The sequence below is a fragment of the Dromaius novaehollandiae genome, chromosome 4 (genome assembly GCF_036370855.1).
Source record: "Dromaius novaehollandiae isolate bDroNov1 chromosome 4, bDroNov1.hap1, whole genome shotgun sequence".
NCBI lineage: Eukaryota > Metazoa > Chordata > Aves > Casuariiformes > Dromaiidae > Dromaius > Dromaius novaehollandiae.
Genome location: NC_088101.1, coordinates 18,522,658 through 18,545,376, shown reverse-complemented (window position 1 = coordinate 18,545,376; position 22,719 = coordinate 18,522,658). Strand labels below are relative to the sequence as shown.

The 22,719-nt window shown below is 39.6% G+C and overlaps 1 protein-coding gene across 1 annotated transcript in view; it reads left to right on the top strand.

Moving 5' to 3' along the window:
• Positions 1-20,048, top strand: part of EMCN (endomucin) — a 53,168-nt gene extending 33,120 nt beyond the window's left edge. Inside the window, exons 7-12 of the mRNA XM_026109408.2 lie at positions 2,850-2,915; positions 4,403-4,498; positions 6,638-6,662; positions 7,690-7,751; positions 18,337-18,410; positions 19,574-20,048. Of these exons, the coding sequence (XP_025965193.2) occupies positions 2,850-2,915; positions 4,403-4,498; positions 6,638-6,662; positions 7,690-7,751; positions 18,337-18,410; positions 19,574-19,579 (329 nt within the window). The 3' untranslated portion in view covers positions 19,580-20,048. The remainder of the gene's footprint in view (positions 1-2,849; positions 2,916-4,402; positions 4,499-6,637; positions 6,663-7,689; positions 7,752-18,336; positions 18,411-19,573) is intronic.
• The last annotated feature ends 2,671 nt before the right edge of the window (positions 20,049-22,719 follow it).

The following is a 22,719-nucleotide window of genomic DNA, read 5'->3' as shown; positions in this document are numbered from 1 at the left end:
TCAACTGAATGCCATGTTGGACCAGGGGATACTGAAAAGAAAACAGGGCATCAGCACAAAAAAAATCAGGCCTGGTGGATCACATGATGCAATGGGAAATTGATGCAAAAGTACAGTGTTTACCAAGGATCTTGTTCTTGCTGGTGGCTGTCATTGCTTGTGCTATAGTTAGAACCAGTAGTAAGAACTGCCCAGAGTAAGGCAGCAGTTTCCTGTGCTAGTGAACCAGTATTGTGCTATTTCCCTTTCTTCAGGCTTATCAGGAAGCAGTCTTTTCTGTACTGGTCCCTGCAGTTCCTGCTGCTGCTAACAGTTTGTCCCTCCTGTTACCTTGATGAATCTATTACTCTAATTAATGGTTATTCTGATCCCACCTCATTCTATAGCTGGAAAATATCTTCCAGATTCACTCTGCAGACCCCGAGAATACAGACAGGATGGGCTGGCTTGTGAGAGAATTTTAACTAATAAAGTGGATAACTGAATTAAAGGTTTTAATTCCTTAATCCATTTTATTAATTCAGTAGTGTTTCTTTTTAGCCATTGTATTTCTCATTAAGAGTCTTATATAGTTAAAACACTGACGTATGGATTCCTCTTTTTTGCATTACTCATAACTTGGTCATTTAATAGAGAGCTAGGAAAATAACCTGTGGATTTGAATCCTCAGTTTTTCCCCGAGGAGATGTTAGACAAATATGGAGGATACACATTCATGTTTTTCAGTGTAGTTTTCTTCTGTAGGTATTTTCGGTCAGTATCCATTGTAAGTCATTGCTGTGATAATTGCCTGCTTGCCCTATATATCCTGTAGTCTGTCAGGTAAGGTAAGGAATGGGGCAGTAGTATTCCCCTGGGAAATCTGAAGCAATCACATGGAATTATCAATGCATAAGAATTATTTACCTCACCTCCTGATGGTTCACACATTCCATCCCTGCACTATCATCTCCCAGCGGATAGGCACCACAGAGGAGGTGACTTCTACTTTAAAGAAACATAGTGCTTTTTCAGAGATAAGGGCTCAGACAATGATTGTTTCCTATGCTACAGCATCAAAAGGTCTCAGCTACGACTGTATTGTTTTGCCACCTTACAAACACAAAGTAAGTGATCATTTCTCCCCAAGACGTTTCACAACCTTAGACCAGACAACCCCCCCCAAAGAGGAAGCAAAACAGAGAAGATAAACAACCTGCCCAAAATTCAAACACAACAGCAGAACAAATATTAGAACACAGTTCTCACAAATCCTTACCTTTGCAGTACCAGCCAATTCATGTTACATTTTAAGCAGGACCATGTGGCTTCTAGTTAGCTGGAAAATGCAGTGTACTTGCATATCCAGCAAACCTGTGGAGAAACTAGCCCCTGGCTCTTCTCTGCTTTACTCCTCTTGTGTCAAGCAGCAACATACTGTTAGGTATTTGAACAGACCAGTATGTTGTGAGAATGGAAATAGGGGTGAAAGGAGAAGAATGGAGAAAATCTCCGAAACATGCATTGATACTGGACCTGAGTTTACAATTAGTGCAGTAGGCAGAGAGAGTATTAGCTTGGCATTGTTTGTTACAATAATTCAGTAGACCAGAATTACAAGTACTGCCTATACAAAGGCTTCCGTAAAAAAGATGGGCCTGTAATTCAGAGGCTCAGCAGCATGGAATTGAATCCTGGCTCTCAAAATGGCCCCGGAAATTGATTTTAATGACTCAGTTAATTTCATGACTCCGTTTCCACGCATCAAGTTGAACTCTCTTCTGTTCTTTGGAGGAGAACTGTGCATCCCTACAAGTGCACAGGGCATATATGTACACCCAACCAATGGATCAGTTACTGGGACAGAGCCTCAGTGGGTGCTTCCCTGTTATGATTACTTATATACAAAGAGCTATACTCTCTGCTGCTATCTCTGTTTAACAGACATTCTTCCCCAGGCACTATTGTTTGAGAGCCATGTTTGATATTATAATGAGCAACAGAAATGGTTGGCCTTACATTACGATGTTGATGCTAGGCATCTAGCTATCCATTTATCCAGTTGATTGGCTTTTTCAATGGCAGTAAACACAGGTATACTCAAGCCTCCTTTCAGTATGGAATATAATCCTGTGTGCTGTGTAATGTTACTAGGGGAGCACAGATGTTTGCTTTTTCCTTTTTCTCTCTTGAAGTTCAGTGATTCTGTTTTTCTTCAGACTGTTTGCAACAAAGTGATAAACATCTTGTGATAAAGTGATAAACCTGACTGAAATTCAGATTGGCATGTGAAGATAGAAACGCATTCCTTAAAATCTTGCCCTAAAAATGTCCCAGAGGATCCCAGCAATCATTGCTCTCTCCAGCTATGGCAGAGAGCATACACATGCCTTTATAACACTTGACTCTCAAGAAAATTGCTAGCTACTAATATTTCACTTCTGAATGTCTTCATTTACTGTTAGCATTTTTTTTACTATTAATAATGAATTATTTTGGTCTTCTTCTAATTTTCACCCTCTTGCTTATTTATTTGTGTGTCAAGAGATCTCTCTAAAGTCAAACACTGTCTTAACTTCCTAAAATTGAAAAAGTTTGTAGCTTGTGATTTGTAGGTGAGTAAGCAGATGGTCTTAGGGAACACATTCCATGTGAAGTGCTTTTTTCTCCTAGGCCACACTAGATGAACTTTTCTATCTGCTTGCCAAATTAGTCAGGTATTATTGAGAACACATTTATCAATGAAGCATGCAATGGCTGCAGAATTGGGAACACAACAATTGTACAGGAAGGGTAAGGAAAGAGAGAGGAAGATGAGCTCTGTCAATTATATATTAACCTGGCAGGCAATGTTCCTTTTTCAAATCTAGGTTTTGGCAGTCCTACAAGCAGTTCTGGAGACAAGAAACTGCCAGAGGATACCATCCATTATTCTAGTGAGTGTTCCTACTTTATTGTCCATCTCTTGAGTTTTCAGTAGATCTAGTTGGCTCTAGGTGAGCGATCGGAGTAGCAGAGAAATAAAACTGGCAGTTTTATCTTAGTCTTTACCAGACCGTAGACCCTATTACAAACCCATTTTAACTGCCTGTTATAAAACTCCTCTCAAAGAGAAACAGAGCTTAACAAGTTGACACCACTGTCACTGGAGAACTGCACAATTATTCCTAAGGACTGAGGTCAAATACAATTGGAAAAAATCTGAACAGTCATCTCCTGTGAGAGAAGACACAAGGAAACATAAGAAAATACTGTTCATATATTGTTAAGGATATGTATTGTTATGGATATATTGTAATGAATGTATTATATGAATATATCATTCATATTGTCATGGGAGGATGGAGAGAGGGCTAGGAGGGAGTCTTCTGCAAACTCTTCAAGCAGTAAATATTTGGATGGTGCATATTATTTAACATACTGATTTTAAAGGTATGTATCTCCAGAGTGACAGTGTTACTGCAAGTCTGCTATGTAATACCCCGCTGCTGCGGGGGCTCTGCCTCCTGGGGTCAGCAGCAAGAGGACCAGCGCCTGCCCGGGACTCCCTGCTGCAGCCCCTGAGGCCAGGGAACAGCCGTCCTTGCAGGCCAGCAGGCTGCTGCCTGCTAAATTTGAATGTGGCAGGGCACTGCCAGAAAAAAAAGATAAATGGAGAAAAACTGGGCCTGTATGTTTCCCCCAGCAAAGCTTCTCTTCATTACATAATTCTTTCCTTTTTACTTTTTGGCAGGGAAACACCTGTCAGGAAATGGCAGATGGTGGGAAATAATAAAAGGAAAGAAATGTCCTCATTCGAAAAAGAGAGCTTGCATTTTCTATCCCTGGTTATAAGTGCTGTGGGGAATGTTGCTGAATTATGTAACTCCTTGGTGTCTTTTGGCGCTTATGATGTTAAAAGAGAAATAATTACTTTAGTCAGTGAATTTCAGATGAGTCCTGTTTTCCAAAAAAAAAAAAAAAAAAATCACATGCAGCAAAAATTTGCTCCTGAAAAACAACTGTTTTTTAAGACCTTTGGGGGCCATCAACACTGGGGTGAATCGTAAGTATTTTGATCAAGATTACAGTGGTCCCACCGGGGAAGATGTTAAAACCTCTCTCTCCTACAGAAACATAGGTGCAAGCTGGCTCTGAAGGGCTGTGTGACTGCTGGGGTTGCCAGGCTGGGGAATGACTAAGGATGGGGGAAGGAAGGGGCCTAAATCTTCCCTTCAAAAAGGCTGCAAGCCTGACACTCGGTGGGTGTGTGAGGAATAACAGGAGCAGCAGGTTACCCTGCTCCTGAGAAATTTGTGTTTGACAAAGTTGCTATGGAAGGAGAAGCTAGAGATTCGCTTGCATTTGTGTGTGTGAGTGCCTGTATAGGGAAGCAATGCAAGCAAGAGGCAGCAGGCAAAATGATGTTCGCCCTCTTTTCCAGGTGTTATCTTGCCAATTGTGATCACCTTGATAGTAATTACCCTTTCCGTCTTCTCTCTGGTGGCCTTGTACAGAATGTGCCAGAAGAAAACACCAGGTATTTTGCTTTCTTTGTGTGTGGGGGAGTAAGGGGAATGAGAATCACTAGCTTTTTTATTATTAAAAGATCTCCAATTTTTTAGATTGCTGTAGCCATAGATGTTGTTGTAGTCTGATAAGAAATCTTCCTGATTCAAAAGTGTTTTGCCTAAAGTAGAAAAGTAACACTACATTTTCAAAATCGGTGTGAAGAACAGAGGGAGTAAAAATGTCCGTAATTTTTGAAGAACATATAATGCCATAAAGCTTTTTGTTTTCCCTTTTGCAGCTACAAAGAGGTGACAAACAGCTGTGCTAACACAATCAGTCAACTTAGTGGAAAACAAAGATGCAAAATAAGTTTGGAGATATTGTTTAAGAAAAGCACCTGTATTCATTTCATCACTGTTCCAAATGCAGACAAAGGAAAATCAATGCTTTCTTTTAGGAAATACCCAATATTTAAATATGTGTATTATTTTCCAGTTATACTATAGCCATGGACACAAAATCCCTGAGCAAACGCTATTTTTATGAATAGACAGTTGTTTTGACAAATCAGCCAAAGCCAGTACCTGGCTGTCTATGAAATACTTAAGATAATGGAGATATAACTCCATTAAATTCCATTTGCCAAGTATTTTACAGAGTTGCCAGAGTGGGCCATAGGCAAATGTAATTCTCTATTAAATGGATACATATATCTGAATCCAGACTGTGTTTTTTCTCTCCCTGTGAGCTGACATTAGTTAAGAGATCTGTGCAGAACTTTAACTGTGAAATCTCTGGGCCTCGGAAATGTAAACTCACAACAGGGTGTTGAAGCTGTAGATCAAGGAAAATAGTGTGTCACAACCAATTTAGCAAATGACATGCAAAACCAGAACCAAATAAAAAGAGGATAGCGATCCCTGCTTAGGAAATTACTGAACATTCAGAGTCAAGAGGTAAAGGTATTGGTCGAAGAAAATTTCTTTGCCAGGCCCCTCTCCCCCACATACAAATGCCAGCACACAGAGTACTAGTAAATTCATTTGGAAACTAGAGTAGACATCTGTGGTCTTTTTTTGCAGGATTTTCTCAGGTCTATCTGGTTTGCTCCCCCTGCAGACTGAAAGCCCTCTGACTGGTGCAGTAGAATACGAGTTAGCTCCATGTCTCTGATAAAAACCTCTAACCCCATCCATCTGTCCACACTTGCACATTAGAATAAAATATGTTCAGTATATGATTCATTCTGGGGGAGAAATGCATTTCTTGTTGGCTGGGGTGACAGGCTACAACTTGGAAACCTTCAGAGTGTGACAACCGTAGTTGGTGAGCAGCGTATTAGCAGGCCCCTTGGTGCAGTTTGTTCCCTTGCTCTCTTTACCCCTTTATCTTATAGTTCAGTTGTTACATACCCAACAACTGTTGTACATTCACCTCCTTTGCATTAGCAAACCAGGGGATTTGGGAGCTATATGGAAAAAGGTGTTTTTATCAACTCCTTCCCCTCTCCCCAAAGTGTTTCATCTTCCCACAAAGTGGGAAGAAAGTGGGAAGGCCCCAGCCCCTACCCCTATAACAGCATGGCAGAAAATCCTGCCCCAGCTTCCCTCTGGATTATGAGGAATGCAGGCCTAAGCAGTGAGAGCCATTTGGGCTATGTATCCTGAGTGGAAGACGGCTGCCTTTTGGCTTTTTGTGCTAGAGAGGGCAGCGCTCTGCTCAGCATGCAAGCATTAGAGGCTACCATTCATGAGCTCCTATCTTTCCCCATATAGTCTGGAGGAAAGCCTCGGTGTCCAGCACCACTGTGGGTTACAGTGGGGCAAAAGCACCTAACAGCTAGGTGCTATGATGCCAAACTGAATTCTAACCTCAAATGGCTTGTGCTGTGCATTTTCGCAAGCCACGTACCTTTCTCCCTAGTTTCCGGAAATACTGGTTCGAACAGTGTCAATTCACTTACATAGTTGACACAGCGATCTTTTGAGAAGAGGAACCAGAAAAGTGCCAATTACCGTTCCTGCTGGTTGATTCTATTAAAGTACTTAATGCAATACCGTGGAATTGCACCAAGTCTTCTGCTGGAGACAGCAATAGCTATGTCTAAATGTTTTACTTAACTGAGTTCTAGCAGTCAAAATGATATTAACTTTGTTTCTTTTTCCAGAGAGACAAGAGAATGGAACTGAACAGTAGGTTGAATCCTGTCTTTGTGTTTCTTTAAGATCTATCACACAGCTCTTGTGAATGCAGCAGATTCTGCATGTGCTTTTCTTTGATCTTTCTCTATTTAAACATATTAAGTGGTTGCTGCCCCCAAATGAACTGCTGTTGAAAATGATGTGCTTGTAGTTATTGTACACCTGTTACACCTGTAGGCACAATAACCAGCCGTCCCAGCATGGACAGAAATGTGATGTCTTGAGCTGTTTTGCAGGGGATCCTTTTGAAACAGATAAATGGTTTATCATGTGCCGCAGGGCCCATTGGCGCAGTCTTTTTTTTTTGCCCTTTCATTTTTTTTCCCATTCATTATTTTTTTCTCTCCTTTCCCATTCCTCCTCTTTTTTCATAAGTTTTCTTTTTCTTTACTGCTCTTTATTATGGATTTTTTTTCTTTTTCTCATATTCGCTATTGTTTCGTATTGCTATGTCACATTTTCTCTGCGCTGTCCCATTTTCTTTACACCTGCCCATTTGCACAGGCTCAGCTAAAATGGTATTAGCATAAGGAGTTTCAAGAGAGAGAAACTGCAACAAATTCATTAGAAATTCATACTATACTTGAGGTCACTGAGTCTGGCTGCGGTCTCTGTGTTTTGTATGACCAAACCCAAAATTTGAGCTGGTGACCAGATTCCCTGGACACCTGAAGTGATCCTTCTTTCACTTCAGCATGGCTAGTGACCCCCTCTTTTCCCACAGATGTACTTCTGCTGTGGAGCATTAGATTGCGTCTGCAGTCACGCAAGTTGATTTATTACATATTGATCAAGATAAAGGTCTTTTCAGAGATACTGCTTTATGGTCTTTTCCAGCAACAAGTTCTACACATGTTCCTATGCAAAGCCCAATTCAAGCCCATAGTGCTTTTCAGCATGCCAGAGTGCACTGGCATAGGTGCTATCTCCGCATCATAATCTTAGCGTTTTGTTTAGCTGACTGACATACCAGACCTGCATGCTGACTCTCTGCTTAAATGTCTTTTGACTTCAACAGGGCCCAGTCAGATAAAGAGGGCGTGAAACTTCTTTCTGTAAAGACAACTTCTGCTGAGACTGGTGAGTGTTCTGCACGCGCACGTGCATGTGTGTATGTGTGTGTGTCAGAGCCCATGGAGGAGGAGTTTGGGGATGTCAATTCCAATAGTAAAACCATCTTCAGTTCCTGTCAGGTCAAAGACACTGCAAAGGATTCCCCTACAGTATCAATACCCAGACTGGGAGGATGTGAAGCTGCAGTACAGCTACACTGTGTGATACTTGTATTTGGGAATGAAAATTGTAACAGTTTTATGGAAAATCGTGTTTTTAAATCATTGATGGTAAGTGACGTGCTGCTAAGCACATTTGGAAGTAACAGTGACCACGATATTTATCAGCTAGATCTGGCTATGCTGCTTGTCTGACTGATAATACTCCACCAGCCAAAATGTCTGGGAGCCAGTGCCATATGTAAACAGCCATCTGCTGGAACTGGTGTTTGCCATGTTCAGCCAGCCCTGCAGCCAGCCATCCCTTATATTCAAAATCCTACTCTTATGACAGATTCCTCTGTTCTGTACTTAGCTGATCTAGTCTCTTGCAAAGTATGTGTGTAATAAAACTTAAGGAAGAAATTGAGGTTATAGATAGATAATGAGCGCAAAAGAAAGTAAAATCTCATCAATCTAAACTAAGAGATGGAGGCAGTAACAGGTCCTGCAAGAAACAGAGTAGAACAAAATAGGACTGAAGCAGACCTAAATCATGACCAATCTGATTTCCAGCTCCTCAGCCAGAAAAGTCAAACATGCCAAGGTAGATCTTCTCATGGTGAAACTTCCTCCCTCACCCATTGCAGTTCCTTCCCTCAGCCTTGTAGCTTCCACTCTTGCTTCTGCTACCATGTTTCATCCGTAGAAGTCTTCCAGGAAAAAAGCCTCTTACTTTATCCATCTTTCTAAGGCATCTGTCTGCTTCCCTGGTGACATTTCCGAGTTTGTCTGGTAGCTGCTCTCCCCTTCCTCTAAATTCTTGGGAATCCTCTGAAATGCAATAGTTGATCTGAACTATCCTGTACATGTAGGAGAGGTACAGTCTGCACTCTCACAGGCTTCTCTGCAACTCCCAGAAGCTTCTGCACAATTCGAAAGAACCACGGGTCAGCTCAGGCAGCCCTTGCAACTGAATAGTGTCATCTCTGGTGTCTGCTGCCTCGCTCACACAGAGCGGCACGCTGTAATGCTAGGGAGGAGGAGAAAGCTGTGGTCCGTCACAGGCTGGCTGATTCTGTCCCACTGTTGCAGAGCAAATGCAAACTAGACTTTGGTAAGTAAGAGACTGCATTTCAGAGCTTTGTTTTTTGGGATCTCTCTATATATATTTCTTTGAGAATGGACTTGTAACTCTATTTTAAGGGGTATGGAGTTGTGTGTATGTTTACATTAGAATCATAGTAATTCCTTTAAAAGCTGAATGAAGTTAAAGAGCAGGATTCCTGGGCCTTCTTGCATTGATTCTCCCCTCACACAAATTTCAACAATAAAGTTACCTTACGGACAGCAGTGGAGTTATTTGTGTTTTGCATGAGCGTAAGTGAGAAAATACTCAGACGCACTGGTTTTTCACAAGATGAAGTCTAACGCCTATTAAACAGCTACTGGTTCACAAATTATCTGAATTTCTTCCATCTAGAGGATGCTTCATATTCTTTTTTACTGAAGTATGATGTATGCATGCTATAATTGGAAGGTATGAGTCATAACCACTTATAAGATTCTTGCCCTCATCTCATTAATACAATTCATATTTAAACCAGCTATCATTTTCTCTTGAATTTTTACATCTTTATATTTTTCAAAATTCAATTCAATTTCACAGAAATTGAAGTCCATTTTTTTCCCCAGGTTTTTAAAGACACTTTACTTCTTAAATTAAAAGCACTCCAAAAGGAGGGTCTGTTTCCGTACAAAAATACTCCTTACTCATACAGCTATTTTCAAGTGTTTTAGGATGCCTATACATTTGAATAAGATTTACTTTTTCATTAAAAGTTCAGGCATAAAGGCAAGCATTTCTTAACAGTACAGATACACAGGAACATGGGAAGTGTCTGTCTAATGTGATTACTGTTACAACTACTGAAAACAATTACACTGTGTAAAAAGTTTACATGTGTTCTTTTTTTTTCTTTTTTTAGATACATAAAAGCCAACTCAATTAAAAAGTGAATTCATAGTCCAAGCATTTAGGAAGTGTATGTTATAGCCACCTCTGTTTATACACACAAACAAAACTACAAAAGGTTTAGGCTAGAACAAGAAAGTTCTTATGAACAGTCTTAACTTTATGGACCCGCCTACATCATCCTCTCACTATAAATAGAGCTGCTCATCTGCTTAAAGTCAAGCATGCATATAACAAAAAATTCTGTTTTGACACGCATTCTAATTAAACTTTACTTATAAGTATACATCATATTTTCTACTTTTTACTTTTATTATTCCAAGCATAAATTGTGGGGATTTTATAATTGCTTTAAAAAATGTATAAAATACATATACAAAACAAATAGGGATACAGTGAGCAACTCTGTTAAAGTATGCAACCTAGAAAACCTACCTGTGTCACAATGTGCATGACATATCTTGATCAAAGATTATGGTGGGTTTAATCTCGCCTTATTTTATCTATCTAAAAGCTAAGCCAGCTGCATGTAGTCAGTTGAAATAGATACGTGTTTCCAAAGGGCAATTTACTCCATCTATCTTAGACACATATCTTGAACTGGAAGGAGCTGACCTATGGAGGTGTCTGTTTCTACCTCTTGACTACCGAAGGATCCTATTTTAGGACTGCTAAAATCGAGTTCTGACTATAAATTCAAAGAAAAAGAAAGACTGTCCTTTTTCCAGAAGCATAACTGAATTAAATCTGATGATATAATCAAGAATATTATTACAGAATACCTACAATTAACACGAAAGAACACAGGAAAATAACAGTGTTTGATTAAGGCTGGACTGACATGATAGTTACTAATGGAGACATATCACCAAGAACAGTAGGTAAAACTGAGTTCTAATATTCTTTAATTTTTAAAACCTTTCTTTGAAAGGTGGAGTTGCCAATGGCTATGAGCTCTAGGGCACCACTGGTTAAGAACTGATGTAAAGTAAAAAGCAAACAGACAAAACTAAACACTGAATTTCTCAGACATGTTTGCCAGTGGACTGCAACACCTGATGCAAGCTAAGTGCCCCTTTGTGCAGCTTACAGGGAATACTGAACTTGGATAAAGAACTCAATATACTGAATCATCTCACAAGTTTTACACTAATGTGCAAATACAGAGCTTACTGCAGCCATTCCATGTTTACTATGTGGATAAGTTTAGGTGGTTCTTCCTAAAAGGAATAAATACAGAGCTCTAGAAAATCTACTCACAAAAGTATTTTTTATTTGGGCTTCAATATAACCCACAGAACTGCATGTTTGGCTCTTCAGTGGTAGATGTGTTTGCTGAGGATGTGTGATGAAGGTTTTTACATGATAACTAAGAGGTCAACGCATTCATCAACCATAATGTTATTGATAAAGTATGCCTAACCTGAAAACATATCTAGCTTTTGCTGTAATGGTTCTTGCATATTTCACTGGAAACCAGTGTAGGTATTGAGCAGGTTATGTCTTTCAGGACATAAACAAAATAAATTGAGGGTCAGAAATTCCTCAGTAACAGAAAGGTTGAGGAAAAGAAATTGGGGTGAGGCTACTCCGTAAATTGAATGATGCATGACAGAAATATTGACACCTAAATAATAATTTGACAATTTTCTATTATGGTCCTTGCCTGAATTACTCATTCTAGATCAGGTAAAATGTATCAAGGGTCTTCATAGTAGCACACCACTTCGATATTCTAAAATCTCATAGGAATGCAGCAGATGACATACTATTTCAAAGTTTAGGTGTAATCCTGATAGCTAAGTGTGAGGTGATTCTTAAGGGTATGTTTTCTAACTGATGTGTGCTCATTTGAGATGACAGGGTAAGAAAGGCTTATTTGGCTTATAGGGGAGCTGTAGGTTGTGCATTGAATTTGCTGGAAGGATATTAAAAGTGTGTCAAAGCCTATGTGACTTAGATTTTGGTGAGGCACGTGGAGTGGAAGGTGGCTTGGGAGGTGGTCCGTGGTACGTGTCTGCTTTAGGGCTTCCCAAGACACCCTCTGTGGACACAAATGAAAATTCAAATGTTGCTACTGAACAAAAGCTGGGAAAATGTATTAGGCAAATATGAGTATTTGAGAAGAGACCTGTCTTGTCATGTCTTGACACCCTTCACTCTAAGCAAATTGGAGAAAGGGATCAGTCAATCTCTGCACTCTGAGACAGCAGCACAGCACAAAATAGTATCAACTGAGGACCAGCATTCCCCATAGGCCCCCTGTTTCTTCCACAAATTGCTTTTCATTAGCAATAGTAATAATCGTAGATCTGTTATCTGCTGCTTCAACTGAACCTACTGCCAGCCTGTAGATTTTCCTAACATTTTCTTGGTTGGGTTCCTTGCGCAAGACAACCTACCTGCCTTGAACATAAATAGAAGTTCGTAACAAAGACTATTTTGACCCCATAACTTCAGTCACTTTTGAGCTGACCTTAGTTTGTGCCTGCAGTGGTTCATGACATTCTTCAGCACTCTGTGAATTTCTAAAGCCTTCTCTGCACAGGCTTTGAGGATTTCTAGCATTTGATGTCAGAGATGATGACAACTGTATGGTACACAGTGATTGAGCACCGAAATCATCACATTTTGTTCTCATTCAGCACAAAACTTGCCTTGGCCACTGGAGTGCACATGAAGTTCAGCACCTCGACAAGAACATTTGCCTGTGTAGCTGGGTTTCGAACCTAGTTAATCCTGTGGTTTTCTGAAGTGATTTGGTTGAATGATGGTACCTTGATCACCACTTTCCATGAACCTCCTGATGCTTAGACTGTTTAATTATTCTGTCTCACACATCAAACCATAGCTTTGTCTATGGTAGAATAGGACAAATCTGGAGCTGTGGCCGAGGATTATTCCCCCTGGTATCGATAGGCCTGGTTTCTATTATGCTGAGCACATCTGAGCGTGGACAATGGTGTTTAAGGAGGTAAGAAAACTTTGCATGCTTGGCTTAATTTTTTTAACCCATTTGGGGCTCAACCCATGGAAACTTGCTCCTGCCAGAGGGAGTACAGCTATGTAGGGCATGGTTCTACAGTGGGCCATGATGTTTTTCAACCTACATTATTAGTTTCATCTTTCTCTCCTTTCATTTTGTCTAGGATCTGGATGGATGCATCTAGGATCAGGCAAAGAAGCCAGGTCTCTAGGTGAGGCCCTCTATCACTGAAAATTCCCTTCCCTTCTCGTTTTGCTTGCAAGATAAGCCATGCAGGTCAGCTGAGAGCAGTCTGCTGTTATGCTATGTGCTTAGAAGTGGTAAGAGCTGATGTTCCTACTAATCTGGGAATATAGCATTGATTATTTCTTTTTTCTATTGTGAGCTGTACTTTCAGTGTCCTATTTTTTTCCCTGCAGGTAGAAAACCTAGAAGCTGCTTCCTAGAAAAGGGTCCCCTCGCAGCAAAGAGATAGATCAAGTACTTGCTTCACTTTCATTTTCTTTCTCATTTCTCATCCTCCACTTTTTTTAACCTTTTGTTGTATAATGGCCTGAAGTTGTGGTTTCTTTCTTCATAGAAACTGAAGAATAAATTTTCTCAGCTTTTTGCAGTCCATGGCTGGATTCTGTTCTGTGTTTATTTGCACCACAAAGATCTGACTGTACACACTTGTGACTGAGACTTTTGGTCAAAACTGTAGTCAAAATATTAAATAGAACACGCCTTCTATCCCCGTGGTTATATTTCTGATTCAGTTTGTGAGCTGTGTATATTTGCAAGAGTTTTTAAAGCAGCCTCTTAAAATCAGAGACTGCCGAGGGTCAGATGAAGTTTGCGTCTGTGGAGCATTAGTTGGCTTCCCAGCCTGCTGTTTTCTGAGATATCCGCCCATCAGGAGAATCACCTCCTATCTTCTTGCTGGCCATTCAGCAGCAATTACCTTTCCGTCCTTCATCTGAGCATTTTTTTATGCCCTCTTTCCGACGTGGTGAGCTGTACAGATCCTTCTGTTCTGCTGTTGGTGGTAAGAAGCTATCTGCAGGCAGTTCAGGGGGTCACAGGTGGCTGGTGTGGCAGGGGAGTGCCACAACACATCACCAGTTCGGGACCCCACAGATCACACTAACCCCAGCCAGTACATCCAGGTGCTGGGTCCTGCTCAGCACTGCTTTTGAGCATCTCTTAATGCTACCCTCCTTCTTTTATTTCAGTATTGTAAAAGATAAACATTTAGATCCCCTCTGTCTACAGAGGTAGTTTTATACTTTCATAAAACTCAAGTCTCTGCAATCATATTTTCTTCAGAGTGAAAGACTTACAGTAATTCGTTGTTCCAAAACAGATGGGCACTTATAAGCAATTTCTCAGCAGCAGATATTACAGTGAAGTAACAATACAACTTATTTTTTCTTATAGATAATGTAATCTGAGATGCAGTACAATGTACTTTTATGTCAAAGCCAATTTCTCATGTCCTTCTTCTTCCAGCTTTCCCACTAAACTCAAGGTGCCCAGTGCCAGACTGCCAACTAACTTTGGTGGTGAATCTAGTATCAGGCTCCAAAAGAAGTCTTTAATGAGTGCCACAATCAGATGCTGTTCAAATGAAAGACCAGTGCTGTACTACAGGAGCTGTTAGAGCGCCGTCTCTTTTCATATTGAAACTGAGGAGGTATACTGACAATGGCTCGCAGGAGATGTCAAGGGAAGAATAAAAACTAGGGAAGACATACAGGAATACATCCTCCACTGTACCCTTCCAGCAGTCTATGTCTTGGAGACTTCCTGAATCATAGGCTGTCTCTTTTGCTTAATAGTCCTCAGTGGCTTTCATTAATTTGTTTTATCCCTTTTGGCCTCTACAACATCCTGTGGAAATAAGTTAGATATAGTTTCACTATAGGTCTGTCTGTATTGTATTACAGTAATGTTTAGAGACTTCGTTGTGCCTATGTCTTTGTGTTTACAATCCAATTTCAGACAAAATATCAACAGGTAGATGCAACACTGGGGGGTGAGAGGAACAATAAAAGGTTAATAGAAGAGTTTGAAACCACTTGTCAAATATAATTTCCATGTCAGTATCAGTATAATTTCATTTTCCAAATACTCTGCTTAAGGCTTCTTTCTCAAACTGTGCATCGTTTCTTTCAGTTTTTGTAGAAGTGCGTGATTTATATGAGGTTGGCTTCTCACTGCCCTCTGCTAATCTATATGAGCTCACAACTCCTAGTCCAACAGGAGAGGTGTCACAAGGCAGGACCACAGGTAAAAGGGGTCACATTGCACTTACAGATGTGCAGTTGACAGTGCTTGGTTAACTGTGCCAAATAATTTTTGCCAGTTCCCTAATCTCCCACATTTCACAGTTTACTCAATTACTTTAACAGAGTAGAGAGGCTCTCAATGAATTTTCCACATATTATCGGAAAATTATTGCAGTAGTACCTATAAAATTGAATTGACTCACACTAGGCTACCTTTATGCTAGATGCTGTACAACTAGATTGGGAGAAGCTGATGGTTCCAGTCTGTCTTGGTATCTTTCATCTACTAGTGTGCACCGCTAGATTTTTAAGTGTTCGCCCTCCCCTGTATGCACAATCCAGAATCAACAAAAGACAAATTTTCACTAATTTTGCTGTCCAGTTCTTTTGCTATTGTTAGTATATTGTATGTAACTATACCCTTTCTTCCTCAACTGCAGTCTTCAAAGTGTGCAGGTAATCTGTCTAGACTGGTTGAATACCACTACTGTATGTGGAAATATTGGAAATACAGAGATTTTAGGCAAGACATATTTTCTCCATTGGGCACACAGTTCAGTGCTAAACAGCTCCTTCAGTCAATTAAAATATCATCTGTTCTAACAAAACACTAAACACAAGTGTTTGTTTTTAGTTTCCCTTATGGGAAACAAGCTCTAATCCATTGTTTTTAGGGAATGATGGTTTGGGGGAGGGGGTTTGTTTTTTTACAGTCTTGGAATTTATTTCTGTCAGTTAAGCCTATTTTGAAATTGATAAAAATGTCTGCACACTTGCAACTAACCTGAATGTTCTTCTGAATTTGCTCTGTGTTTTGCAGCTGGATATTTAGCACAGCATCAAACTGCTGAGCCATCAGACTTTAAAACTGTTCTAGACAACTCTGTGCAGTCTCAAGGTGTATTGCAGCTCTGTACCTAAAGCAGTTCGTTACCCTCGTTACTCTTGATCAGAGAGTGCCTGTGTGCCCATTTCTTCTCCAGAATATAATCATTCTGTCTTCATCACTGAATTGTTAGTTGGCACTAATGACTATAGACTCTGTAATGCTAATATCTTCAAATGCATTAGCAATCATAGAGCAGCAATAACTTTGTTTTATTCCAGAATTCTTGCTGCACGCCTGCTTTCTTGGGAGCATGGGCAACAGTGACAAAATGTCATAGAACTATTTAACCCTTTACATCAAACTCTCATCAGACACTGACATTACTAGGGGACATTGATACCCAGCAATATTTTAAGGCAGTTTGATATTTCCATGGGTAATGTATATAGCATCAGGAACTCCAGGCAGGGAACGTGAGTATCTATCGGTGTGTGCTGTGTTCTCTGGTCCGGCAATAAGGCATATTCACCACTATTATAACACCACAGCTGTTGGTAGGTATGGATCAAGCAGTGTACTTTCTGTAGCAGGCATGAGCTCATCCATTTTATAATCTGATCCAAAGCCTATCAGCTTTGGGAAGTTAGTGGGACGTTATCCAGGGAGCTGCATTGTTTTTGGAGCGTGTCCTTAGAAGGGTTATTTTTCTGTGGTAGAATATACGGATCTTCTTTGCAAGTCTGCCTCCTTTCTAGTTCAGAGTTACCAGCTGAGAATTGAACTGATAACAAAATATTGATATTTTCTGCAACTATTGAAGTTTTCTCTTCTCCACAGTAATATATTTTTCAGTAAATTTCTCCTGCGCATTTTTAAAAATTTTCCCCTTTTGCACCCCATTGAAATGCTTATTTCTTTATATTGAACAAGTATCTAGAAGCAAGGAAGGTTAAAATATGCAGAAGAAAGAAAAGGGAAATAAAAAATGAGGACAATTCTTGAAAATCTAATTGGTTTGTTAATATAAAACTATAGAAGAATTTGAACTGGTTGACTTTTTTTACCTTTTGAAAACAAGATTTTTATCTAACAAAAATTTACCAAAAATGTGTCAATCTTGTTGAAATATTTCATTTTTTTCTGTCAGAAAAAGGTGTTTTCCTTTTCTCTCTAAATTTATATAGTGAATTTTTGAAGTAGTTCCTGAGGGGTTTTTCAGCTGAAATTTAACATCATTGAAACTTCTCAAGCACTAAGTTGGCAACATTTTTATAATGTTTCTGAAATAACTTTATCCCAAATTGAACACTTGGAAGTGAAAACAATTTCAGCACATTATTGTTAAACCATTTTCAGTGTTTCTCATAGAATCCCATTGGATACAAAGTTTTCTACTCATCTCTGAAAGGCTGCACTAAATTAAAGAGCACAGATTGCTGCCAGGAAAAGCTGCCTGAAAACCATTGACTACTCTTTTCTATTTTCTTCCAAGTGGAGTGCAACTATTTAATTTGACTGCTAATTAGTTAAATGCCTAATCAGTGAATTTGTTGTAATCCTAATTTGTTTTACAATTTTTTAACCCCAGGCTATATATCATATGTAAGCTATTTAATACAAATTCACTTCTACTAGAATTTAGTATGTCTCTTCACTTTCTTGCATCTCTTGTACATACTGGGAATTAAATTATTTTTCACAGATGAGCAGAGGGGCAGCAGGCTTTTTCCTGAATGTATTTGGATTTCACTAAGCTAATGTCTGTTTAAATCGGGCTCTGTCCCATCTGGGGCTGTGATTCCCTTTTCATCTCTGTGCCAGAAGTTATGATGCAAAGCAATCCCATTGATGTTACTGGTACATAGGCTTGGAAACAGGACAACTGTAAACGTGTCCTCATCTGGAGGCGTGTTTGTCTGTGTGTAATTTCTGGCCGTAGCTCAGCTTCTCCAGGGAAGGAGGAGTGAGAGCTGTCTGCAATTACTTACTGAAGTTGTTAAATGGTCGTTCTCCTATTTTGGAGGAGCTGAGCTACTGTCAGTGATATCAGAAAAATTTGATTTTATAGATGTATCTTCTTCTTTTTATAATTTAATGCTATAATCATAGTTTAAAATTAATTTAAAAGTCTTAGGCTTTTTCTAACCTTTTCAGAACCCACTTGGAAGTAATTCTTGGTAGTACCCCCCCATCTGAGAGCAAATTATACAGGGAATAAGCTATAAACTACAAGAGAGTAGTGAAAATCTATTGTGTGGATAGATTTTGCCTGTGAAGTAGGTCTGACAAGGAGACTGGCTAGTTTGTACAGTGGTCTGTGATGTGTTCCTGCTAGACTCATTTGTCTTCTCTTTATATATTTAACTGACCCAAAATGTATTTGCTGTTTCTTAGGAGAGCACTCATCTCAGGGGAAGAATAAAACTCGACAACGTGATGATTCTTCTTCACACATCAGCAATAAATACGTAAGTTTATTATTTTCATCTTGCTTCCTGTAAAGTTAGTATTTGTTAATCTCAGTATTTTGCCGTGTAACTGAAGAAAAGAGTTAAAAATACTCAAACAAAAATGCCCTATAAAAGAAAACAGTGACTTCAACAGTGACAGTTGGTGGCAGCCTCAAGTGGCAATGGCTTAAAAAAAGTTTGGCTTGAGCATTCATTTCCTGGTTGTAATTCCCAAGGTCATTTACCTTTTGTACGCGTGATAAGTAACAGAGATTTTTTTTTAAGGCCATTGCCTATAAAAAGAAGCTCAATACCCAGAAGTATTCAGCCTCCTTTGGTTTCCTGAAAAGCCTGTGTCCAGTCCATGTTATGCAAATTCAAGCACTTTTGTTGAGATGCTTTCTTACAGCTTATAGCCAACAGATGTTGGCCTATATTTTTATATGTGTCAGGGGAGGGACTGTCAGAGCACCTATGAAGGCTGCTGTTTGAGAAGTAGGTTCTGCACCTTCCTTCATATATGAAGCTTTCTCAGCAAATGGGGTCCTTTGTTGAAGGAGGGAGAAGGAAGATGAGGAGGCAGTGACTCTGGGAAAGGGCTGGTCTGCAGGAAGGGTCCTGCCTGAGCAGGGTAAAGGGGGGAGGCAGACGAGAAGGATGGCCTGAGGAAGGAGGTGCCAGAGCATATGTTGGGGTGGGCCTGGGCATGAGCTGAGGCAGCTTTGTTGGGCCCAGGCTAAGCACAACCTTGCACCATCATTTTAGGATGAAGCCCCCCTAGAACAGGTCCCATCAACCTCCACTGAGAGAGATCTGGTTGACCATAAATGTGGAAAGACCCTTTTGCAAAACATCTCTGACCTTTTCAGCCCATTGTCATTTCCCCTAGAGCACACACTGCCCTTGTCCTCAGACTGAGTTTTCCTGATGCCAACAGTAAGGACAAGATAAGCTACTTTGCCCCTTGAATTGAAGCAGCAGAATGCAATTTTATCTTACGTTACTCAAAACCTCAGAGCTGGTTCTGGTTCTGTGAATGTAGGACATTGTCCTGGACAATGGATTTACTCCTTGATGTCTATTCCATGTCGGATTTACTCTGTTATTCATTTCAACTTACTATTATGGTCCTGAATAACCCTTCCTGGAACAATAATCTTGAGATGTTGTTGTCATTTCAGATGTGAAGCAGCCGGTTTTATCACTGTGCAAGAACTTCCCAGCAAAGCCGCAGTTTCACAGGAAATGTGGAGCAGCTGAAGCTTCTAACCAGACAGGACACTTGTGTTAATGACCAGCTCTTAACTTCCAAACCTTAAGTGCCTCCTGTTCCTTCTGGAATGACATGTGCTTTTTTGATGGCTTAATAACTGGTGTATCTTATATATTTATTATTTCCACATATACTAAAAGCAGGAAAACCTTCAAGAATGATGAAGATAATGTAAAAAACAGGTGAAGTTTGGCTAGTAATTATTAAAAATGTTTTCTACATATACAGGAGGTAATACATTAACATACTTTCTTGAACTTTTGGTAGATAGGGTTCTTTTAATTGTATGTAGCAAAATGCAAACAGGGCCTGACCCTTGAAATAGTACTGGGCAAATTGCCACTACAAAAATGAATTCAGTGATTTCCATGAGACTCCTCACTGTAGCACATGCTTTGTTTGTCATACATGTTTACAGGAGGGGATGCCTGGATGAAATGCTGAAGTGTGCGCTTTTTTCTGTGAAGGGGAGGAATATACCTTGCACTGAGGTTCTTTGAAGTTCTATAAATTGCTGAATATGGTCCTTATAATGTAGCAGGCAATATAGTTTATTTTCACCTGTTCCTTGGCTAATCCCTGCATTATGTGTGCTATATAGACATATAGTCTCCTCTATAACCTGTGGTGCACAGTGGGGATCAATGGGATAAACAGCTTTGTAAACAAACTTTCTTCCCTGTGTTCTGAGTAATGCATGGGATTCCTGTTCATTATTTAACAACTCTGGAAGTTTAAAGAATGCTTCAAATGATAATTGCAGACTATCTTAATTTATACAGAACTGGCACTTCAAAAATATCAAGTAGTGCTTCTACCTGCATGTATCCTGCTTTTCTAGAAGTGTAAATGTTTGAAAATTATATTAACATTAGCATCTGCTCAGTCTCAATCCACTGACTGGTAGTCTTTTGAGAAGCTCCACTGACTTATTGCAAAATGAAAAGGAGACAATTAGTGGTGTAAGCACAGGACCAAGAACCAGGAACTCCTGAACAATAATCTAAGTTTTTGCTACTATGCTTTTGAGGAACCTCTCATCATCTCTCTTCAGTTTCCCTCTCTTAACTAATAAAACTTACCTAGTTGTCTGTAAGAGATTGAGCAGATTTGTTAGTTCATGTTTATACACAAGGATGAGAAGTGTTCATGACACTATGCTGGACCATTGCTCTGATTTCCATTTTCATGGATCTAATCCTCTGTCTTAGAGGCATCAAGAGAACTTTTGATGAAGCTCTGTGAAAGATGGGGAACCAACAATTGTGCTACATGCTGCAGCTGCACTTTTATGGTTCATTCAGGTATTCCTGGATCACTTGCATTGCTCAGGAGCAGAGGAGTCTTTGATGCCTACATTGGAAAGGTCAGGACATCTAAAATACCTTAGTTAGCATCTATACCTATTCAAATTCCTGATTGCTGAAGTTCCCCATGAAGAAACGCAATCATTGTGGATTTTCATGATGATTAAAATATATATATATATCTATATATATAGTGTAGCATGTTGATTCCTACTGAAAGGACAGTAGAAAAGAGCAGAGAAACATTATGAAAATAAATATATTTGTTCATGTAAAGTTTGTTTGGAAACTACCAGTGTGTTTCAAGAAAAATTAACTGCCTATTAAAAGTTACTCTCCTTATTAAGAGGCTCTTATTTTTCTCTTTGCACAAATGCAGTTCCTTGCCCATACCCAATACAAATATCAGACATTACTCTGCATGCCTGTTGCACTGGGTGAACTCATTATGGTAAGCCTTCAGGCCAAACATTAGATATTCGGGGCATTGTGGTAGCAGAGGGAGCATTAGGCCTTACAGAAGACAAGCTGGGGATGAAAAATGGAGTGCAGAAAACTCTTCTTCAGTACAAGAGATGACAGGGAGAGAGCAGGGCTCGCTGCAAATCTTGGTACTGGAAGAGTGAAAAACACCATGATAAGGAAAGATGTTTGGGCTTTTCATGATAAAGGGCATGGCAGACAGCTAAGCTCTCCTCAGAAGACTGAGAAACATAACCAAAAAGTGACTCGCGGATGAGAGTGCGTGTGGTGCAAAGAGGTGGCTTCAGTGGTGAACAGAAATGCAGAACATGTGATCTTTTTAACACTTGAGGCAACAGAGCTCATGGTAAAGGAAACACATATGATGTCCTCTGTCCTTCTGAAGGATGAGGAGGGAACTGATATTTATATGAAGGAGAGAAGACTGAGATATGCTTGAGGGATGTCTGTAAAGCAAAGAAAAGATTTGGAAGAATATTTGGGACTTGCTATTCTGCAAAGCTAGAGAGGCTGGAATTAGATTTAATAGGAGGTAACAAACTGGCTGTGGAGAGAACTCACTTATTACACCAGAAAAATTGCACTACACACAATGGCTCAAGTAGATGAAAAAATGAAAAAGAAAAATCAACTCCAATTGTCTGGCTTAACTGCCCTTGTGTCATACTTGCCTGCAAGATGCAGTTAAGTTTTTCTAGTCACCAGCATGGCTAAAATAGAAACCAAAAGCAAAAGTTGGTCCTCCACATGTGAGGTTTGTCTAGTTGGGGGTACCTAGGAAAGTGAATCTACATTTGTAAAACACTTTCCACCAGAGTTTAACTAAATGTAAATTTAGTGGTCTTTGGTTTCTGTCATAGTCTACTGTAGAAGTGAATGAGGTCCACTTTAATTTAGAATGAGAATGCCCACACTGAAGTAATTTGACTGGATCTGCTTAGAAGTTACTAGGTAAACAATTTTTTAGGTCAGGCATATGGTTCTGACCTGTATGTTATAATTCAAGAATAAAGAACTGAATTGGCTAGCAAAGACTTTGTTTTGGGTATCATTAATTACTATCAGTAAAGCCTGAGGGGCTCAGGTTTATTAGGAGAAAGTAGTTTTTTTCACTGTTCATCTCAGTCAGACTTAGCTTGGGGGAAAAAAAATCTGAGTCAGATGTTCAAGTGTAACAGAGACATTAATAGAAATACTGCAATACTGGCATGAAGTATATCTGTCTCTTGAAATATAGTAAAAACTTTGGATGTTTTGATACTTC